This window comes from Neodiprion fabricii, chromosome 2 (assembly GCF_021155785.1).
Source record: "Neodiprion fabricii isolate iyNeoFabr1 chromosome 2, iyNeoFabr1.1, whole genome shotgun sequence".
Taxonomy (NCBI): Eukaryota; Metazoa; Arthropoda; class Insecta; order Hymenoptera; family Diprionidae; genus Neodiprion; species Neodiprion fabricii.
The window spans coordinates 4330919-4355089 of record NC_060240.1 but is presented as its reverse complement, the minus strand read 5'-3'; the positions used below and the strand labels follow the sequence as shown (position 1 = coordinate 4355089).

At 43.0% G+C, this 24171-nt stretch overlaps 1 protein-coding gene and 1 long non-coding RNA gene across 2 annotated transcripts in view; both read left to right on the top strand.

The window, feature by feature from the left end:
• The window catches only part of LOC124176895, a 60792-nt gene extending 36823 nt beyond the window's left edge, over positions 1-23969 (top strand). Inside the window, exons 3-5 of the mRNA XM_046558731.1 lie at positions 16972-17068; positions 17437-17538; positions 23650-23969. Of these exons, the coding sequence (XP_046414687.1) occupies positions 16972-17068; positions 17437-17538; positions 23650-23969 (519 nt within the window). The remainder of the gene's footprint in view (positions 1-16971; positions 17069-17436; positions 17539-23649) is intronic.
• LOC124175391 lies at positions 7344-12024 on the top strand. Its single transcript, XR_006869152.1, has 3 exons — positions 7344-8988; positions 9064-9175; positions 11843-12024. It is a non-coding gene; the product is annotated as an uncharacterized LOC124175391 (long non-coding RNA).
• Positions 23970-24171: the final 202 nt, after the last annotated feature.

The window sequence follows — 24171 nt, the reverse complement described above, 5'->3', positions numbered from 1 at the left end:
CGACATTAATCTTCTTTTTTTTTATATTTTGTGACGCTCTGCGCTCTCTGGTTTCACTCTCGTTAACTTTTAATACCTCTTTTTATCATACTCTGAGACAATTCTCGACATGTGTTTTCACTCGGTTGTAATAGAAAAGTAAAAATTGATTTATCGTGTCGTTCAGGCCACAGAAAATCGAATCAAAATCTGTATATTCAATTTTTGGGAGATACGGCGTGCAGGATCAAAGTTTCTTATTATGTATAATGATTCAAATTATTTCACCCAATTTTCACAATCAAGTTTCCTAAGCTTCGGAGAAAATTCTTTGCAACGACTTAAACACAGAACTGTCAACGATTTCAAACAAATCCGATAACGCAAACTGCAATTTAATAAATAAACAGTCGAGTCTTGTGATTTTTATGAACTTCGATACAAATCAAAGAAAAGCATTAGGTGCCTGCTTTTTTATTTTCCCTTGTTTCAAAATCATCCGCACGGACAATCGTATAGCCCTTGGCTAAAAAAAATTCTCTAAAATAATCGAAAAAAAAAAACACAAATTGGCGATTTAGACGGTGATGCAGAAAAAAAAAAAAAAAAATGCAGCAGGCGTGAGAACTGCGTACGTACAGAGAAACGAAATTTACGCGTGCTGATTTCTCATGTTCGCTTCCACCTAAATACACACACACACACACACACACGCGTGTATTCTCCAATACGCCTACTCGAAAGATGCAACTCCTGGATGTAGACGCAGCTATTTCTGTTCAATCTCGGTGCGCTTTCGACCCAGAACCACGCCGAGTCACGCGTGCACGGATGCTCGTGACGCGTGTCCAGCCTCAGCCTCGGCGTGAATGCGTGACCGAGGCCGAGGTCTTCACTTGGGCTTCGCCACTCTACCTGCCTTATATGCCTGCATGTGTAACGGGCGTCGCGACGCCCCGCGATTCCGCCGACGCTTCTGCATCATCCGGCTATCCAGACGTTTCGCGTGACTAATCGCCAGCCCCTGCGGTGCACCCGACCTCCACTAATCATACCTCCTAATTCCACCGCTCCGGCAAAAACGAATGTCGCGCTTGTCTTCCGTAGGGGGAGAGGCGGTGGCTAGTTGTAGCACTTTTTACTCTCTCTGATTTTGGGGATTTTTTTCTTTTTCTTTTTTTTATAAGATTTTATTTCATTTGGATATGGGGCAATGTAGAGTGTAGATGCATCCTTTGCAGACCTGGAGAAAATTCGTGCGCTGAGAAAGATTTCATTTGTTACAGTAAGTAGAAAAATTGAGTAAAACAGGTATCGTTGAAAAAACTGTTTACATATTGTTGGAATTACGAAAAACGAGGTACGCGTAAACATTTTGCGCTATCGTCGATCCTTTTTTGGTTATTGCAACGCTGAATCAGTTTCTGAGGTTTACTCTACTTTTTTAGTTAAACAAGGCTTTAACGTCAATTTATCGTTGCACGAGCGTTAAATTTTCGCAACAGTTGCAAGAAAATATAGCAACAGTGATCGTAATGAGAAAGAATAGTAACGGACACGAGACTTTCCGGCAACAGCTAGAAAACTAATTTTCATTTTCTACCTAGTATTATATTTTTCGTTGGGGTAAAAAATGAAGATAGTTAAGGACTGAGCGGTAACCGGAACTAAAAATTTCTCTCAGTGTGATTGTTTCGAAACAAGTCTGAATAGGGTTTTTCGAATTTTGAAAAGAAAAAAAAATTGCGTATTGTAACTTGTCCCAAAAATATTTTAAATAACGGATACGGGTCTAAAATGATGAATAATTTGTTTTTGCACCTTTGTTTTCTTGTTTTGTTCTGATGTGAGAAACTCGGGTTTTTAACGTACATTTTCAAGCGATAATTCTTTTTTTCGTTCTATTTTTTTTTTTCTGGAAACTATTAAACAGTCGACCTAGACTCCGTAAGCCCCGATACCCATGAAAAATTAGACTCAGATTCCGAATAACCTGAAAAACTAGACCGGTTATCTTATTGAAAAATATCCCAATGGAGCCGAGAATATGAGAAAAACCATATTTAGAAGATGGAAAATAATTATTTTCCAGGTCCAATTTCAGTATTTATGATGCGATATTCTATTTAACAAAATTCATTTGTTTCAAACATTGAACTACACTTCGATACGTCGGGTTGGTGTGAAAATATAGAAAGTAAAATAATAGAAGAGCCATTATATCGGATTTTTAAAGTGGCGAGAAATTTATTTACTGAATTGAAAAATGGAGAAAGTCGAAGTGTGAAGAAGTTAAAAATAATAAAAACGTGGTTGAACATAAAGATCAGATTAAAGAATAAAAAAAATGTAGAATCGTTCGAATTTGTCTCGATAATATAGAATCGTGTGCAGATTCTAAATTTTACCGTTTCTGAAACAGACCCTTCTGTATTTTCAATTTTCAACACTTGAACTTTCTACATGTTGATAATTCCACGAATGACATTTTCGTGTCTTTTAAAATTCGATATTCTTGTACTCCCAGCAATCCCCATTACAGTATTTTACCACCACATCGTAACGTCCAAATATCACGACGAAATTTTGACCCCATTTTTAAAAACAATTCAAACGAAACGAAAAGTAGGCTCTTTTCGTTCGAATTTCGCTCAACGAATCAATTCATTCGCGAATCTTACAAGCGTATCCGACACACGTTACACAATCAAAGCGCTCTTCTCGGGCTATTCTTCACGCAGATGTCGAAGGCGCCAAAAATTCAGCGCGTGTCGAAGGGCAATTCGCTAGCTAGTGGGTGCAGCTGCGCTGCACGTTCGGTACGAGTACAAAAACACACACGCGCGCAAATTTCTTATCTCACGAAATCAATCACGCGAGTATAAAGGCAGAAGGTGCAATGCGTACAGTGCATAATTCCACTACGTGACAGGGATGCTGGATGTATATTTGCCGCGCTTCGTTTTGCAGCGTGAGAGGAACGTTATTACAACGCGTATCGCTGCTTTGATGTGCGTGTGAGGAGGTATAATGGCGTCGCTGCAATGCGCGGGTATAATCGACGTCGCGTAAGATGCAATCGGGATATCATCGTGTCTGCGGCTCTGTCGCAATTTTCCTTACTCGCTATCCTCCGCTCGGCTGCCACCTCCAATAAAATTGATTATCATACATCGCGTTGAACATAATTATTCTTCCATTGGCTGCGCGACCTGCGTGATTATTTTAAACGTTAATTGCACGGCTGTGCAACGCTGTAACTTTTTCTTTTCCTCTTCATACGCCGTACGTAATAGACAGGTTTGAATTAATGTACAAAACAAAAGAAAAAAAAAAAAAAACCGTAAAGATTATTTTTCACAGCAAAATATATATTATCGTAAAAATTATGCTTTCTTGAGCACGTTGTTTTTTTTTTTTTTTTTTTTTTTTGTATGATTTACTTCTGCTTACTGCGAAAAAATCCTCAAATTTATAGAGCCAAAATTGGGTGTAGAGAAATTTTATATTCGATGCGAGGACCAGGGACGGAAGAGAAACGATGCGTGAAATGGCGTTTTGTACGTTTTTCCGTTACAAGCAGTGTGAGTGGTTGGATGTGTACAAATAATGTTTAAATATACGCGTAGACGGTTTAAAGTTACCCTATGTATGTTGCCGCGAGGATTACGTGAGCTCGCGTTTGTTAGCCTAATGAAATCCGACAGCTGTGTCATACCGGGTGCGAAATTAATAAGAAACAATTCGCCGACTGCACTCTCGGCTTGAAGCTTCTTACAACCCTAATAAGTCTTTCACATCACAACAAACATCGCGACGGTTTTACTTTTGTATTTTTTACCCGGATAATTGCAGCGTTCAAAGAAAGAAATACTTTGGTGGCGACGTACCGAAATACATGAATTATCTAAGCAATAAACAAATAAAATGACAATTTTTTTCATAGACGTAAAGATGTTTTTAATTTTTGTTGCGACTGGAATTTGAAGAAGCTTAGGAATCATTTTCCACTTTTAATACCGTCAATAACGATCTCAGATTAGACTGGAAAATTAAGCTTACTTCAGATTTACAGAATTAGGTATATTGTTAATTGCCCTGCAGGAAATTTTTACCAGATCGTACGAATGACTTGAATTCAAGTTTGAAAATACGAAGATATCGTTTCGGTTGGATTTGATCTTGTATGGTAAATGTTTCAGAAGCTGGTGAATAAACTTGGTCTGAACGGCGGTTCGGACGAAGTTTTTTTCTTAAAAAATTTCCTCATGCACACACCTACCTACCTACCTACCGATTTTCATAAATCTTCGAAAAACAGTATAAGACGATCGTTTATACCGAAACGGTCCCTCTACGCTCAATCACGAGTATTAAGGTACCCTACCATATTTGTCACGCGGTAGTTTCACGCGGTATAATTCACACCCGGTTTAAAACGTTATATTCTCGATTGGAAATAAGAAGCAAAGCGACCCTGCAGCTGTTTCAAGACCGTATAATATAGCCGTTTACACATTGATAGTGAAAAATTAATTGATTAATTCCATTTCTGGCCCGATATACCCGGAGATCTTTACTGCATATTGGAACCTAAACGCGCCTATTCGTTTACGTATTCTTTTTCCCATTTTCGTCGACTATATTCACGGTGACTGTATTCTATCATAACCATTTACCTGTATCATAACTTCGAACGAATTGCTGTTGCGCGATTTCAACATCTTCGCTCGACCATGCAGAGGAAAAAATATTCTCTCGAAAACACATCTCGTTTTGAGTAATTTTACAGTGACCTCGTAAGTTAACGGGTCTTAATCCTGTATATATTAAAAATTCTGGTGGAAAAAAAAAAAAAAATTAGTGTAAAATTCGACCTTCGGGAACAATAAAATTCTCATTTTTATTCCATTTTCAGACCGTTTGGGCGTTTTAATCTGCGGCTATTCCGGAGGCGTGTAAATTTGCGAATATTGTGAATCTGCAGCGAATTTCTGGGGCATTTGCCGCAGCCGTTGTGCCGTCGGTCAGTCATTCGACGGGACGATTCATATAATACAATTTCATTAACGAGTAGCTCGGCTTCAACAGTCCGTTGTTATTACAGCAATTCATAATAGTTATATCGGGTCTGGCAAGCATGTCGGTTAGGGCAGAAGGCGCCCACCTTGTCTCTCAGAACTACGAAGCATTGAGTCTATTTAAAACGAAATCCCAAACTGTACAGACGCGCACTGTAACCGCGATATAATACACCGAGATTTTAGAAAACAAATGAGTTTATAGCGTGGAAATAACTTGGAGTGCATTCGTATAACTTATACGCCTGCACCGTCATTGCCAGGTGCAAAATCATAACGGAGACAGAAAACCGTCGAGTTTCGTAATTCTATCCTTTAAGATTTTCGAGGATATGAGAAGGATTTGGATATCGGGTTGAGCAGAGGGGTTCAAATTTCAGGAACGTTTTTTTCGCGTGTTCTTTATTTCTATATCACTCGTTTTATACGGTTTTAACCTACACACGCTGGATCGTATTTTTCTGTATGATTATTTTTGAACGGTAAATTATTTAAAAAATTGATTAAAATCCTTCGTTTCCTCGTCTCATATTAATCGGGTGTAAAATCGTACGATCGTTTAGGGAATCTGTCCTTATAAACCGGATAGAAATGAATAAACGATCAAGAAACAAAATGAATTAATCAGATCCGAATGAAAATAACTGTGCTAGGTCGAGGTCTGCAAAATTTATCACCTTCTTAGAAGTGGCGTAAAAATATTTATCGCAGTTCGCGGCCCGAGTGAGTGTAAACGCTATTAAGCTCAGAGATTCATTGCGGATAGATAGCATTTTGCAGAAGTGTAAAAAGATTTCTTTTTTAATTTTAATCGTTCCATTTTTTTCCCTCGTTTCTCTTTGCCGCTGGTCGGTTGTCGCGTTCTTTTTCTTCTTACATCCGTCGCGGTTGATTCTTGGCTTTCGTATTTTGGACATACGGCTAGACTCCGGTAATATGCGAAATCCACGTCCATGCCGCGCTGTCTGGAACCACGCCGTCTGATCCTACTGCACGTTACAACGTACAGCTAAACAGAGTTTCTAGTTCAATGCCCCCGCGCGTAAATTATACGCGCTAAGAATTTAAGCGAAATTATTTATGCAAACGAATCGACGACGTTGGTGGGAAAGATGCAAATAAATAAAGAGTATAATGACGAAGAGAGAAGGAACGTTCGCAAAAAGTTGAAATCAAACAAATATTTGCCGAGGAGAAAGACGGGCGGAATAAAAGTATAAACAAATTTAAAAAACGGTTCATTTAACGTTGAGTAAACAGTAACGTATATCCACGCCCACTCGCTTTGTTGTAGGTATGTACGATATGTTTATGTATGCATGAATATTTTAACAAAACTGGCACACATTTATACGAGACGATCACCGAGTTGAAGGATGTAAAAAATTTATGCAATCGCGTCTTATTCGCGTGAATTTACTCAGTTCGATCAATCAGAGCCAGGCCGTAACCATTCAGCCTGTATAGTTTGGCGGGCGCATAAAAAGTTGTTTCAAATAAATTCGCTTCAATTTCCCTTTTCGCTTTCTTTTTTTTTCTTTTTTTTTTTATACCCAACTCGCGCGATACAGGGTTCAGAGAAAAATATGGGTATCCGAACGCTTTTGGACGGATACATTTTTTTAAAATATCCAAACATTGAATATGATAATGAGATATTTTTCTATCTGACAATAGAAAGCCCTGCGATGAAGTTCTACGGATAAATTATGACGGTCCGTGTCTGGAATCTCGCGATATAGTTACCGATCAAACGATAAGTGTATCAAGCATACGTTTAGAAAAGAATCATTTGAATTGTATTCTTTTTTTCATTGCTACTCGCTCATTTATTTCGCTGTGAATTGTCATTTTCAAAAACACTACGAATATCCTTCGAATAAATCGAATAAACCAGATTCGAATTCAGTTTCGTTAACAACGATAATATAACATACGTCTATAAAAGATTTACCGAGTTAAATGAGAATCAATTTTCAATAATCACCCTACGTACAGTTGTGTGTATTGTCATTAAATTGGCAAGGAATCAAAACGCACAGTGCGATGCTTTGCAAGTATATACCCAATAGAATGAACGAGCGTGGGTGTGTTTCGGTAGAATCACCCAGTCCAACGTTATAATGTAAACAGCGCTCCAGTCTTCGCGGATATTCATGCGAATCAGTCGTCTCGGGATAATCTTAGAGATATTGACTCGCGTCAGTCAAGAATCGGACGGCGTCTAAGCGAGCAGAAACATCGCTCGGTTCTAATCGAGAGAAATTTTTTCGGGTAAAGTTGAAGGCGGTGAATAACGATAAGGTTTCCACGAACCCTTCGACGTCATCGGGTGCCGTGGAAACTAGTCAGTCAGACACTGTGCGACGATTTTAACACGTCATTAGCCAACGTTCGCGGTTTTCGATACCCACTTCTGGTTCCCGAAGAGAGCGTCCGTCGTCATCTCGGCAATAATAATAATAAATAATAATAACGTGCCCTGTGAAGCTTTGCTCGATGTGGGTGGATAGGTGCGGGCGGACGTGTTGACAAGAGACTCTATGACGCTGAGTGGTCCGAAAATAAATCGGCACTTTGGCACACGGGTGGCGTTCTCTGGCGCAGTCGGGCATTTAGCCGGTGTTTACATCGATAAACCTCATCGCCGCATGCGAAGCCGCCATTACGAAACCATCAACTCGCCCCCGAACCGTCTTCCGCGTTTACCTATTCCACAAGAAATTCACAACTCGTCCCTAACCAGTTTCTTGGAACGACGTCAAAAGCGCGTTTGCACATCGCTGCTACAACGACGATTCGCTCTAGGATCGATACGCAGCTGTTTCGGGGTGAATTTTGACTTTACGGTTTTTTCAAACCAAAGTTATGACAGCTTCCGATCCTGTTATTGCCGTTTAGACTTCTTCGCTAGCGATAAAATCTTAGACTTCGTCTCCGTGATCTGGTGACACCGAAATCGGAGGCCAGAGGGTGTGCTCCGGGTTATTTAACATAAGGAACGCGTTAACCGGGACAGAATTACGCCTTCCTCTGTGTGGAAGATACCGAGATTCGAAGGAAAGGGGGACGATATTATGCAAATCACCGGCGTTTGCCTCGCAGCATCGGTTTTAATTGAAGGGATACTTCAGCCCAGGGTCAATACCTCCGGGGCACTCTGGTTTGAAATTATATTATACACTCTTACTAATCAACGAAACATTTAAAAGAACATTTGGGAGGGTTGAAAGGGGACTGGAGATCATCACAGTCTCTCTTGAATTATTCTTCTACCTTAATCTTTGCGGGTGTAGAAGGTACAGAGGGACTGAATACTCGGGTCTTTTGTGTAGCGAAAATCTGGAAGTGTCATTTCTTGGAAAATGGTGTTCGACGTAGTTTCATGAAATCATTTCGAAGCTGCGAAATAAAACTGAATCGATTCACGACTGAAACAGCTTTTCTCAGTTTCACAATCAATCACGGTTCCAACTGTTCTTCTCACCCCAGACTACAAGATTTTTGTAATGAATTTTTGAAAACGTCGAGTTTGCCAATAGATTCTGATATTCCTGTCAAGCGTTCGCAGATTCCATCTTCACAAACGAAGGGAAAAAAGAACGGGGCGCTCACTGATTGAAGAATCGTCCGGCGCATACGTCGGGACAAGTTATGCCTCTGCTAATGGACTCCTAGTCGAGCATTCTGGTCGTGGCTGTGGCTGCGACGGCGGTGAGCCGTGTCACGGGCGATGCTTGTCGTTGAAGTATCGTTGCTTACCCGTCACCGAGAGACACGCTAGATCAGCGTGAGTGAGCAGCGTGTCAGAGAGTTGCGTTCTAGAAATATCCCTAATCAACCTGACTAGTCACTCGAGAGTTCACGAGGCGCTGCACGAGGCTGATTTGACCAGTGCTTGGAGTCCTCCAAGAGCGCCATAAATCCGGTAATCAGCGCAGAGCGGCGAAGGTGATGGGTAAATATTCACTTCTTTAATTGTCGCGGACTGTTTCGGTTCCAGAAAAACGTCTCACCAGGGTGGCTAAGCCACGAGGCCTACGGTGATGCTTCGACAATCACTCCGAGGCACTTCTCTGTCGGAAGGGAAGTTGATGGAAGTCTTTGGGAAGGAGGTAAGATGGACGACTCAATCAAGTGCACCGCTACACTTCACCGTGCATTTCGAGTTCCTTGTTCCAAACGCAGCTTACTCTCCGACAGACTTTGAATTCGTCGATATGTTATCCCACATCCAAGAGCCCAAGAAAATCGGTCCCCGTAGTGTCACCTAGGCGAATATTGGAACCGACCCGACGTGGGTGTTACAAGGTCGTTAAGTCACGGATGGTTAAGCGAAAGCTCGACGTCCGTTGTAGCTGTTGCTTGTGGGCTTCGCGGACCAAGCAGAAAAGATTGCGCAACCATTATACACGCGAAACCAATAGATCAAAGTGTAACACTTTGTGAAAATCTTGGCCGACCCACGCTCCGAGTACGATATATCAAATCACGAACCGAAATAACTCCCCGCGAAATTCTGTCCCCGAAGACGCGTGGTGTATGGTGTAACGGCACGTGGGTGCCTCGGCTGTCCGTTTGACGGATTGAAAAATCGATCTCTCCCCCTCTGGGAAACGGCCTTTTTTCGACTGCCTCCGAGCGTGGAAAACTCCCCAGAATCCAAGGAACGATCCTCGCCACTCTTGCGGATCAGGGAGCTTAACTTTCCACCGAATTCAGGATCAGCACCCGTTACTTTAGACTAAACATTTTAGCACCGGCTGAGAGATGGTGAACGGCAAATAGAGGGAAAAAATTCTATAAGAAACATTGAGAGAACCAAGAAAGACGTTTTGTCTGGCGTGCATGTAGTATATAATAGTAGATATGTATGTATGTACGTAATGTGTTTTCGTGGGGACATGCGAACAATATGAGAATGCAGTGCAGCATTTCGCACATCCGACCGCGGGGAAGAGAACGGTTAAATTACAAGACATTCGGCAGCGAAACCATATGGTTGTTATTTTTTCCAACCGTGTCTACGTATTCGGCGGAAAAAGGTTTCGCGTCAAAAATCTCCAACGTTTCGTGTTATTTATCGCGTCTCGAACGTTTTTTCCCCACTCCTTTCGTTGTTCGCGCAACGAAAGATGCTGGAATTGCTAACGTGGACCAAAATCGCAGACCGACTTTTGTTTCGCCGAGTGGTTTTTACTTGCCCGAAATTTGGAATATCTAGGTAAAGCTCGAGCCTCGTTACGAGTTCCGTATTTCGACCGGCACGAGACTCGTTGGCCCGAAGAGATCGCGCGTTAATTCAATCTCGTGAACAATGTTTGTCACATCGTTGTCAGCTGGATGTAGAAACAGCGTCGGTCCAGGAAACGCGGAGCGCGTATGGGGCTCTTTGTGCGTGGTGAGATGATGCATCATTCCCGGCGTAAGATCGCGCTCGAGATGATGAATTCGCGTTATATTTCATAGAGCATTATCACAAGGCGAGATGACTGCGGTCGCGGAATACACTGGATTAAATTACGTGCCGTTAAGAAATGCTCGAAAAGCCCACCCCCTTCTTCTCGCTGAAGCTCTAACAACATCCGACTGAAATGAATTGTGCAGCAAGAATCGTTGTGCGGGCATTCGGTGCGCGGCTAGGTGGGTTCTGATTTAGTTTAGCGAACCAGTGTGCCGGGGCACCGCACTGCGGAGGATCGGCAAGGTGCTGGTTATACAGTAACAACACGAGTCCAACAAATTTTCAAGCTTATAACTCACCGACTGAATTAAGATTAATGAATTACCCAAGAAGAAACGGACCTCCGTAGCCGCGCGGCGTGCCTGAATAAGCCCGGCCATCTAAGCACTCATCGTCTAGAAAACAGGATAGAATTATCTATTATTACATGTCTGTAAAAATTCACACCGGCAAGGGAAACCTGCGCATCGTTTTGAAACGTTCCCGCCGCAGGTTCTCTTCTATCGTCTTCGCGCGATCTACAAATCGTTCGGTTACACTCCCAACGATTTGTCACCCTGGTTATAGCAGTACCTGCTATAATAAGTACATCATCGCCGTGCATATCCAGCCCAGACGTCCCTCCGGTATCCTCGTGTAGAAGACATTCAGCTGTCGGTCCGAATCGAAAAGCGAATAGCAAAACGCAGACGTAAACAGTTATATTATACCAACCAGCTCCAATTGTTTCCGACCCACGCTTGCGGCCGTCGTTGCATAGCATCGCACACTCTGGCCTATTTTTATCGGCGTGATTAATGGCGAACTCTGTTGTACGCGGCGCGTAACGTCGACGTGATACACGTGTCTCTTCGCCATCCACCCCCGTGCACCTCGATACGACACGTGATGCAGATTCGCACCGGATACCAGGCATTCTACTCATCTCGCTCCAACCGCGATCTCGAACGCGAATTTAGCTCGGGGACTCCGAAACTTATTATTGCCGCTATTATTAGCCGCGCCGCCTCCGCCGCCCCCGACGACTACCGACCCGAACTCCAGAAGGACAGACGGATCGTCGAGTCTGGCGAGAAATGAACAGACCCGTGACATTCTCGGCTTATTAATAAGGCGGCAGCTCTCGGTTAGCCGCAACAAAGCGGTTCTCAGCCCTCTTCGTCGAACCCTGCGTACCACGCTCCCTGTATGCCCGCTCGTTAATTGTCCCTCCACAGCTCTCCGTGGGTTCGGTTTCGGAATTTCGTCAGCTGTTAAGGATCGATGATGGATCATTATCTACGACAATTCAAGCGACCACTCGTTTGTACTTTTCTAGTCTTCATCCAGAGGCAGAGTCGGATAGAAATGGACAGACGAGATTAGGGTTGACCCTGACCCGGCGAAATGTTGACACTAAACGCGGACAAGTTGAGAGCATTCATCGTCGACGTCGTTGTCACCGTTGTTCTGGTAACGGTGTTGGGAGGCGATCCGGACTCCGTTCCGTTGTCTCCGGAGCTTGAGTATAATAATTTATGACGGGGCTGACATAACCCGCGCGAAATACATCGTGTACGACATTGTGTATCACGTCAGCGGGTGCGAAGCGACGACCCGCAGACGCGCTCTGCTATGGGTCCAGGGTCTGCCGGAGGACGATGAGAGGCTGGAGAGACCGGCGAACAACGATGGAGTGAGTGGTCGCGGATGAGGGGGAGGGACCACTGCCGAGTTGTAATGCTACAAAGAAGCGAAGAGAGGTAAAGACCCGAAGAAACAAAGCGAACAAGATTACACACAAAGGCTTTAGTGTATAACCTGTACTCGTGATCAACTACTTAACATTTCCCTGCCTGCCTGCCCGCAGCTCAGACACAACGCATTTGCTACGTGTCAACGTGCGAGATCGTTGCTTTTTGAATACAGTCACCGGGCATGCTGTTCTTCTCTCAAGTCTTCATACCTTCTGTCATCTTTCGCTTTTCTTCCACCCCTTGTCCGTCACGTTAACTTGGGTAGCTTACAGTTATCGCTGTTGGTTATTTCAACAGTGGCACGATACGAAACAACACTCTGTTTGGGGTGGTCGACAGTCGTCGGTATTTTATTGGACCTTGCGAAGAGTTACAACGTCGAAGGTAGTATAATCAGAGATTTATATACGAATCACCGTAGTCGAGGAGTTTGTCATTCAAGGATTCGAGGAATAGTCTTCGACCGATTAACCTGATCACTTGTGATGACTGGTGTCCTTCTTCGCTAAGTCAAACGCGGGTGATCCCGATCCTTCGAGGTTTTGTTTACTTTTTCTAAGCCTGAAACAGTTTCAAAGCACCGGGATCATGTCTCGACTCCGGTTCCAATACCTCGACTGGAAACTTTTCTAAGCTACACCATGAATCGTGATCCAATGCCACTGCAGTTCTGCATTGGTTCTCCTTACCTGCGTTTTTCGCATTAATAAAACAGCGATAAAATTGTTTTTCCAACATTGTGGAAGCATGACGAACGACGGCAACTGCCTATTAAATCGCGATAGCCGTATGCGTGCCCTGAATCCTCGCGCATAATCGAAGGTGGTGTTCGAGGCCTTGGAGGACATAGCACGCGTCCGACGACGAGGCTTCTGCACGTACATAGGCATCGGACGAACGACCCGCTAATAGGGTTTGCGGGCCTTAAAAACGCGTCTTATTTCTAGACGCGCCCATGTGCGTATAATAACCCACAAAGAGCCCGGTCTCTCTTCACGGACGCATCCGCGATGTGCGTGGGTGTTGTGGAACGAGAGATAAAAGAGACGGAGCCCGGGTTGCGGTCCAGGCTTTGCTCGGGAGTGCACGAGCCAACGAGCATGCACGCCTTCCCGGTATATTTGACAAATATGGTTATATTCTCTAGCAGGCTCAACCTTACACGCGTGTATTACCTCAACCTCTCTCTCTCTCTCTCTCTCTCTCGAACTGTGACTCCGTTCAATATTTGAACCTTGTACATGTGTATACCGTGCGGAGACATGCGACGGCACATATATTCACCCGTTAACCACCCACGGTATATATTCACCCAACTCCGTGTGCACAAGCTCATCTGTCTCTTGTCGTATACCTCCTACCTTCGCCGACAAGAAAGGTCAGGCGTATGTATGCATATTCGAGTTTCCAACTGCAGTGCTCCGACGAAACCTTTCGTTGTACATCCTTTTCCTTTTATTTGGAAATGTGATTCGAAACGAGCCCTTTGCCCCCCGGAATAATATCGTCATTCCAGTACCCTCGGTGGTTCTTGGTTGTAGTTTGAACGGTTTCAACGGGCTTAAAAGTTCACGCTTCATTCCGATAGTCGAGGTATGAAATGATCAGGGACTTTGGCTTCTTCATTCAAGAATGCGCTTCGATTCTTTCACACGCGATCCGTCATCAGTGGAAATTAAGGCATGCACGACGTTGTTGATCACTGAAAAACAAGAGTTTGTCATTCGAATGTGAAACACTCGTGTCGACCTTCATGGATCTTGTAAGGAAGGTATCTTAAGTCAATCTCTCCGATTTGATTTAGTTTATGTTATACGCTGTAGTAGACTAAAAACTAAGCAACGCGTATTTTTCTTTATCTGCCAGTAAACATTTAAAGGCAGTGAAAATGACCCCCAGAAATGAGGGATTAACCAACGGGACGATTTCCTGATGCGCTTCACGTATTCGAACGAAACCAACGCTGGAAATGTCTTACCAACGAATATAAAAAATCGGAGATATCGACCTGGGATACCTTCCTCGTTGGTGCATTCCAACCGACATTTTGACTACGCACGAAGCTTTTTCCAGCCGATTGAAAAGCCACCTTTCTCAACGCCTGTAGAAGCTGCTTCTATCACCTTCCGAACCTTCTTTTTTGCAATACGGTACCTAAAACGAGGCGCGGTATAATTTGTTGGGCTTCTTCACGGTGCAGGGAGGTCTCGATTACCAAGGCACGGCATTGTGCTTAAGGAGTGTTAGAAACGGACTATTTCGAGTCTCGATACAGAGGCTGATTTAAATACCTACACGTGTCGGTCGGGTATGACTTGGATTGTTGCGTTGTCACGATATACGTCGGATACACCGCGGTAACTACGGCTTACATGTCACACTGATTGTGCTCACGCGTGGGTGGGTGCATGGGACGTAAACTCGAGGAAGTGTAGCGCTCTCGGTGTCTCCGTTGGATTTGTCTCACCCGCCACGGTCGTAACCGGCAATCTGCGGAGCTCGCATCAAGTATAAGGTGTGGGAGATACCGGACTGATTAGAATTCGGCGAATCGACCTCGATCAATCCAACGACAAGATCGCGTCAATTATCGCTTGTCCGTTATTTTCGTCGAAGTCGATTTAATAGGAGAGCAATCTCTCACCTCGGCATACTTTTTTCTCCTTTTTCTCTTGCTGCTCATATCGCCCTGCTGCTAGAGATCCTCGAAGCATGTGAACTTGTTGCATGGAACCACTTGTTGCTCGCTGATGTGTAAGAATTTCCGATTCAGCGGTTGGTTATGGGGTTGAGATTATACGTACACTAACTGCTGCAACAATTGATTTCACCATGTTTTGAGTAATTTTTCTTTCTGTTTTTTTTTTTTTTTTTTTTTTTTTTAAGCTAGAAGGAGGCTTCGCTTCCGGCTAATTCCGGCCCGTTGTGCAACGATAAAAATAAGTGCGCGGGTGTGGAGGGTACGGTCTCTATTTTTGCGCCAACACCGAACCCGTCGACATAACCGTGTCATAAGCTAAAAGTACACCGGGCGAGCTTTGATGTGGGCATCCTTCAACGTTTCATAAATCCACGGGTGTATGTATAAGCGTTTCGAAGTCTCTCAGCTTCGCGTTTCAAAGCTCTGCTCGGCTCTCCTCTTTCTCTAATACCACGGTTAGGATTCGAGAATCGCCCGTTGAACCGCGACGCGGAGACAAGAAGACGCAGCAGCGCGCTTTGCTTCTTCATTCGCGTGGGCGTCTTTGGCGTGTGTATAAATCTACACAGCAAACGCACAAACCTATACGCCTGAGATGAAAACCGACGGGTCGAGAAGAAGAGGCCGGAGTTGGAGGCGGATGACGTCATCGGCAAAGATTCCGGTCCGTTGCTGCCACGCCGCTGGACCTTCGAATAATTTCCACCGTACAGGCTTAATTGGTTTCAAGTCCCCGCATCGTCCCGACCAAAGCACGATACGTGTACGGAACTTGACGCAGCCGGTAATTCTCTCCAAGATTTTTAAATCCCCTCTCAGATCCTTAAACGTAAACTCTCATGCATTATCGCGCGTCTTTGATGGCGTAATCAATGGTACACGTATCATACCATGCACGGTTGTTCCCAAAAACTAGTCATGAAGTTTCTCACGAGCATTTACTTTGACGCTTTTGGCGCTTCGCGTACAGACGACTCGCAATCAGCCTCGCTGCCAAAGCGCTTATCTGTAACTTATTCCAAGGGAAAAGAGAAGAAGGAAAGAGAGAAACGGAGAACGAATGAATGGTAATAAGAGGTAATGGTATAAAACGTTTATCAGAATCGTCCTCGTGGATCAGAGATGATTAATAAAGGTGTAATGTGTACAAACTTTTCAACTGGTCATTCGTGCTCACCGAACGAGGCGCGTATACTTTCACACGCAAATGACCCTATACCGGGTAGGTGAGCCGAAGCTCCCGTATGGATGGATGGTGGTTGAATAGTTGCGTACATGAATGCACATACATCTATCCTGCACCGTTCGTTAACGAGCTATCAAACATTTTCAATTGCCTCCTCCGAATGGCTTATACCCTAAAGCTCTCTCTCTCTCTCTCTCTATTTTCCTCTCTCGCATCTCCAGCGGGAGCGATCGTTTGTATTATATTATTATATTTGTGCGTTACGCAAGCTGCGTGTAACGCTCACCGTACGAGCATATTTCACACACACACACACACACAGGCGGGCAGTCTATACCGGATTCGGCGTAGAGCAGCTCGTAACCTGCATGTGTGATATTTTTAACCTGCGATCCATGAACACTCGTGTATTATTACACGTATAATACTCACTTACCGAACGCGTGGGACCCTTGAGCATAAACAAGCGGATACTGCGTAGGTGAAACGGATTAGAGGTTTACCACTTTGCTCCGCCACCGAGTTAATGGACTTTTCTATATGGAGTAATTTTTCCTCGGGCTACCTTTTGAATTCTGGACCAAAAACAAACTAAGAACGAAATTTAAAAATTACGACCGCGATGAGCTGTTCTAATTCGTTTCGGTATCTTCCTTCGTTTGTTTAAATATTTGTTTTAAAGAGTTTTTTGGGTTTTTCTTTTTTTTTTTTTTTTTACTCATGAAAAGTACAAGTTTCGTTCTTCGAGCAGATTGCGGTTTCATTATTCATCATACCCACCGCTCTCTTTGATCTCGGTTCCAATGCGGTACGTCTGTTCACAGGATTCCATAAACGCGAAGAATCGAGCCTCGCGATCAACAGGTGGGTCCGACACCCTCGTGACCGGCTGTCTTCCGGGGAACAGGAAACGACCGGAGGGTAAGAGAACAAGGGAAACACCGTTGCCTCTCGAATTTTAGATTGATCGAAAATCGGGTGTCGATCGAACGTCTGATTAATCTAATAACGAGAAATTTAAAGCCCGTAAGATCGAAGAAAGCTCAAAATTTTTTGGGTTAAATCACTTTTTATTTTCTTTTCGTTAAATAAAAACGAAAATTATGTGGTGTAAAGTTTCATCCGATGACTCGATGAATGTCGAAACGTTTTTTTAAATCGATTTTACGGTCTTCTACGTTTCGACGACTGCAGCTCTGGCGACAATTTCCGGGATCCCTTGCTTTTGTAGTAACGAAATTTGAGAATGATTTATGCAAGTAGGTGTTTGGAAAAAAAATCTGTTACAGAGACTCGAGAGACGTCGATATCCGAGAGGCGATATTTTGTATGTAATACGGAGGTACGGACGAGGTATTCCGGGAAGGTGTTCAATCAACGATCGTTTAGTGGTAAGCCACTCGTGTGTAAATATAAATAATATATACGTGCATTTCAGATATAGGTATATAACAGCTATATGCCCACCTCTACAGTTGTAAATTATATATTCGACGTAAATTCCGTCATAGAATCGACGTAAATCATCACGTCTTATTATCGGTTAATTTATCACCGTGACGATCGTTCTTTTCTATACATATTCCTCTTCTCGATTATATTATACGTACGTTAAAATTTAAACCCGCTCGGGTCTCGACATTAAAATTTGTAAAAATGACAGCAATGAAAGTTTTACTTTATTTTTTCATTGTATACGACACGTAGACGACATATTTACCGAATTAATTTAATAGCCATATATCTACACTTAACTAAAACCCGGGGTACTCGGAATAGTTGTAAAAATCATTTTCCGTTTCCATTTGCGAGTTTGAATTCTTCCTTTTTCCCTTTTCAAACTGTCTCGCTACATCCTTCTTCAAAGTCGTTGCAGTCGGGCCTGGAAGTACAAGGTGCAGGAAGAACCGAGTCGAACGCTGACGTTGAATATTGATAAAAAAAATTTTAGCCGCGTCGTTCCTGCAACGCGGAACGGAGTTTAGGGCAGCGTTTGATGATCGGCGATAAAAAATCTCATTTTCGTTGCACCTTGCGTTATTGTTGTTGCTGCTGCTGTTGCTTCTCGAGACTCAGCCGCTGAAATATGATTTTCCCAAATCACTTTCTGCTCCGCCCTCCTCGTTCCCTGCGCCCTTACCGTACGATCTACTAAAACCACAGGACGGGACGATGCGATCGTTTGTAATTCGCTGCTGCCACCCTGATTTTATCCTCCTCGGCGCGTGCTACAATTTGACAAATTCAACCGCGTGTCAAGACCGACACTGTATGCGTTGCACCTAACGAGCACCCTGACGGTGTTATTACCGTTAGAAAAAACACCCCGGACGATATCTATTACGCTTCTTATTATACGCTGTGTTTTCGACAAAATTTCATCCCGACACGTGTCTCTAATTTCAGTCTCGTCTGTCTGACGCGAGAGAAAAAAGAAAATATCATACGGAAAGTAAGGCGAGAAAATTTTTCATCTATACTTACAACCTGCCGGACAGTTTTTTTACTCTTCTCTATTCACTTTTAACACCCGTGTGGAAGTTGAATTGAAAAAATTTAACCGTACAACACATGTCAAAGTGAGAAAAAAATTAAAGGAACATACTAGAAATTTAGTGATAATAATTAGAAAGCCTGTTTCATACACAACTTGTCGTCAAAATTTATGTTTTCGAGTTTTATTTTTTTTTTTTTCAACGAACTTTACTCCATCCACATGTGATTTACTCAATATGTGGTTTTGAGGGAAATTATCGACGTGTTAAAACAAATAATTAGGCAATTAATACTCTGTTAACATAAACTATTTGGCTCGACAGTTTGTAAATCTTATGTAAGAGCTTATAACTGCGAGACGATGAAAAACCTCGAGGATCGTTTAATAAATAGATGGAATGTCGCAACGTGAGGTTAAGTTCTTGTATTCAAACGCGTCAACATTAATGATTAATTCATGTAACGAAGAAAGGAAAGAAATTGTCGTTTGTTGAGATACATGCAGTAAGAAAAATATGTTATTCGTACTCGACAATCGATGTCGTTTTTTAATACGTGTCCGAAAAAAAATTTCACGTCTGGGAAGTCTGGTATGGCAGTTACGTTTTTGGTTGAAAAAAAATAAATAAAATAAAATAAAAACATTACAGTCACCGACCGCGTTCCTTTCTGTCTCTTCTTACGGATCGAGCGATTATCGTTTCAAATCCGGAGTCCATGCTCTACGTCTAGAAAGTCACTGTTGAACTTCTGGTACCCTAATACGTGCGAATCGTTGAGTCCTAGATTTTGGCAAAAATTTCCAAATTTCCGAGTTCTCCAAGGCTCCGCGGGTACCTGTAAAAATGGAACTAGCCAAAAGAAGAAAAAAAGTAAGGAGCACCTTGCGTATAGTTTCTTTCCGCACCGAGTGAGGGGCCCTTCCGTACCTTATCATCAAGTCTTTAAGCGCCGGAGCCTCGCGTCTGCTGCGGTGTAATTTCGCGGTTTTCTCGCAGTTGCAACGAAAAACAAAAAGAAAACAAAAAAAAAAAAAAAGAAAGAAAGAAAAAAACCGTCCGAAGGTATAAAAAAATGGGGGGCAACCTTTTCGAGAGCGTCCCGAGCCGCAGCGGCAATACTCGAAACAAGGTAGGTACGTCATTTAAAGCAGTTCCTCTTATCTAGATCGCATTGTCCCGCCGTCTGGATGTATCACCTCCCACACAATGGGCGAACGTCAGTGGCGAACACACGAGCAGTCGGGTAATCGGGCGGGTATCGCAACTCCTCGCGCACCGACAAAGCCGACGAACCCTCGAGCAGCCCCGACGTATTCTATTACCTGCGAGACCACGCCGCGAAGGTGTAGTTGAGTCGATCATCCCGCCGCTTCTTATTTACCTCCTACAGGAGCCAACGGTCGGCTAGCGAACGCTAGGAACAAGGAACACGCCAATTTTCACGTACCTACTCGGATTGGCTCCGATTTTTCCGCCCTGCAGGATAACATTTAACCCGTAAAATGCCTTTTTATTTTTTAGTAGAGAAACACCTTTTGGACGATCTTCAGATGCCTTGGACATGTTTCGGAAATTGAGTTCCATTTCAATATTTCCATTTCTCTCGCTATTTGAGAATAATTTTACCAAAATACATAGCGGCAATCGATTTTTGAGAAAATTTTACCCCCGTTTTATATACCTGACAATTATTTGACACGCAGTGTTTCTTGAGAAAATCGTTAAAAACGATAATCAAGATTGCACACTGTAGTATACGAAAGAGCGAATGGGTTATAGAATTTCAAGTAACGATCTCAAATTTTACTTCTTCGTCAAACCTGTCACATATACTCAGTCACGGTGGAGAGTTTTTTGGTTCTTCTATCGAACAAATCGAAGGAATTTTTATTTATTTTTTTTTTTTTCAATAACTACATAAATTTGTGGGGACAAAAAACTTCATTACAGGATTCGAGTAAAAATTTATTTACGTACATAGCACATGAAATTTTTTTGTTGGTTCGCGCACGTACAGTGAAAATTCAATTCCCTCTAACACAATTAATTTTTCTTTAAGACGAATGAAAAAATTATAGCTACGTATGTGTATATTATATAAATATTGATTTAGCCTGTGAAGAATTATTGGAAGATCGATTTATTTATTGTACATTTGAATTTTCACCTGCTATAAATGCAGGGAATGTTTTTTGTTTTTTTTTTTTCTTCACTGATTCTGCAAAATCTATGGATTTTGAACGAGTTTAGCCAGGGTTTCTCTCCATCGCTATACCATAGCCGTAAGATAGAAGCCGTTGCCTGTTGGTAGGCAAGGCGAAGAAGGAGGTGGAGGCAAGGAAGGCAACCTGCCTCGGGAGATGCGACGTAGCTCCCGTACGTGAGGCCAGTGGATCTCATTTGCGTCCTTCGTCTTTGGCGAACAGAATATTTGGTAAATGAGTGCCCAATGAATTTAGAAATAAAACAATTTCGTGATCATGGATGCTAAGCTTTCGCTTCTTCTTGGCTTCCGGTTGTTCGTTGTAAGGAAAAACGCCTCCATGTCGCATCGACAATAATTTAATATGGATCATCGGTATTCTGGCATGAGAAAATTATAAATCGAATAGCTAAAGATCTTTACAAACGTTGAAACTCTCTCTGTTCATTCCGTTCAAAGATATTGACAAGTGTAATCACGTATTCTCGCAAAGTCTTATGCGCGTATGAAGAGGGACATTTTTTTTTCCAATCGTAAATGTCTAAATCCCGGAGTATTCAAAATCTAACTGTGGATTGACTGAATACAATTTCTGGTCAACTTTACATCCGTACAAAAGTTATATTTTCGAAACTGTGTGTCTCTCGCGTTATAAATCGCCAGAATGTAACCTATTCCTCGATTAAATCAGAACACCTAAAACCCAATTAGCCAACCCAACCAAAATATGAGTCGAGTTGAAAATCGGTTGAAAATCAAGAAAACTTAGTACAAATACATCTATTTATAGCAATTATAATGATTAACACCAATTTTTCTACTTATTCTATTCCATTGAATCTATACATTCGGTTAAAACTACATATTTCTCAGTTAAACAAAGCCTGAACATCAAACTATAGCAAGAGCCAAGATACAAGAAAATGCAGTCCGATTGACCATAATAAAAAACAATAGTAACATGTATAATAGATTTTTTGTTTGCAATTACAAAACTGAGCGTCATTTATCGTCCTACCATATTTTTGTAAAAAAAAAATAAAAATCACTAACCAAACCTAGAAACGTCTCTTGGTCGGCAAAAGGGGCGGACGGTGGGAGAGAGGGGGCGGTTGGATGAGAGCCTCGATGATTGGGCCCAATTACAGGTGGCGCGGGCGTCGTCCCGGGGCCCGAGTGCATAGCAGTGTCTCTGACGGTTGAATACCGCGGCTCTCAGAGCGCAGGAGGGTATTTCTGCCGTCCGGCATGAGGCCGCGAGGCCGGCAGGTGTATACAAGAGGCCCCGTACAGTAGGTATAGGCATCCCGGAGTCTCGGGCCCCGAGTTCAGCCCTTCCGCCCGTACCGCAAAGAAATTAAAGTCCACTTGACTCGTTGATTATCGGTGTCACGTACTCGGTAGCCACCGCTGGCTACCCTTGCCCTTCCTCTCCTAACCCTCGTCCCCTTGATCCTCATCCTCCTTCTCCCTACTCGCTCATCAGCCCACATATATACCCGCGTATAATGTGGATATAAGGAGAGTTTAGCCTCGTCCTGCGGGACGACGCGAAATATAATATACGAAGGAAACTATAATAATTTCGCCAGGTGGTCGTTTTTTCTGTCTAATCGCTGGATGGGAGGGTATTCGTATATTATCATACCCATCGTTGCGATCATTTGTGACAGAATTTCCCAGAAATTGTGAAATTTATACAGATTTTTTTAGGCAAACGATTAGACGCGTAAAACAGTTTTATGCTCGTGGTATGAATATGAAATTTAATTATGGCTGATCCGATACAAAAACTGAGGACGGATGAAGAATTTTCTGCAACACTTGATTATTTAAAAAAAATTCTTCAGATTCTTTCACGTACTGTAGGACAAAATTTATAGAGCATCTCGCGAAACAGGATCTTTGAGAATCTAAATTGATTAATAAAACTTATTGTGAGATCTTATTTTGCACAGTTTAACGAATTCTTTGATACAGTTGTTTAAGAAGTTACGGGTTAGAGTATCAATCAATTACCAAGAAACATACAAGGTCCTTAAACTCTATGAATTTTTTAATTTCTTATTTTTTTTTATTTTTCCCCATTACTGTTAAATTACAATTTACTGGATACAAAATAAGAATTCCTTTTCTAGCTATAGTTATAACATCCAGTATGTACCTATTACTATTCTTTTTTATCGGCTTATTTGACTGATAGAAAATGTAACAAACTATGAACAAACAGATTCAATATTGTAGTAGCAAAAAAAAAAAAAAATGTGGCATTAAGGAGAATAATAATCGCACTGAATGGATTTACTTGCTTAGGGACACGACAATTTCTTTCAATTTGAACGAAATTGAAACCATTCCCGTAACGAAAATAGTGTATTATGTAACAAGTAGACAAACTCGGTCTTTTCAGTCCGAGCGTAAGTTTGCAATACGATTCGTAGCTGAGCCGAAAACGAATATTGAAAATACGCGAGACAAAAATACCGTTGCCATCTTATTGCCCACGATTCCTTACACAACGAGAGTACGCCACGCGTTTTATCAAGAATCACGAAATTGAGGTTAGCCTCTCGTGATGTAAAATTTCTTCGCAACAGCGCATGGCCGGAGTACAGAAAAGACCGCTTTCAACACCTAGGCGTCAAAAGTATCCATTCCAGTACTCCGCGCACGCGCAATTCGCCGTCTCACTCTACACCGTCACGAAAACGACTACTTTGCGCACGGATAGACCCGTGCAAAAAACCGCTCAAAACACACCAGCTCCGTACAAATGAAATTTTTTCTCATCTTCACCGTAGGGTCATCGACTATCGAGGCAATCGTACGCCGACGGTCCCCGCGAGTGCGTGGATCATCACCGGTGATTACAGAGGTACCCACGCGGGTGTTCCTTACGCTGAGGCGTAGAAGGGGGCAAGGAGCGGAGAGAAGAGGAGAGGAGAGGGGGGGAGGGCGTTCCTCCTCCTACCCCTCCTGCCCTCCCTACCCCATCCACCGGACCCGTGCAGTAATGAATTCCACCCTCGATATAAACGTAATGACCACCTCGGGGCCCAGACGTGGGCGCTGGCCGGCAGTTATGCCTATACGTGCCTTGAGACGCTGCCCTACAAGGTAGCGCAGAGGCAGAGGCGAAGGCGCGCGCCTCGGTCGCGCATCGGGAGCGACGCCGGGCTGACGTCCCGGGTTCCCGGTCGCGTCCTAGGGAGAGAAGAGGAGAAGAAGAAGAAGAAGAAGAAGAAGAAGAAGAAGAAGAAGAAGAAGAAGGAGAAGAAGCGGCGCCGATTTCCTCGCCGCGTTTCGTTCCCTCGTTCGGGGAG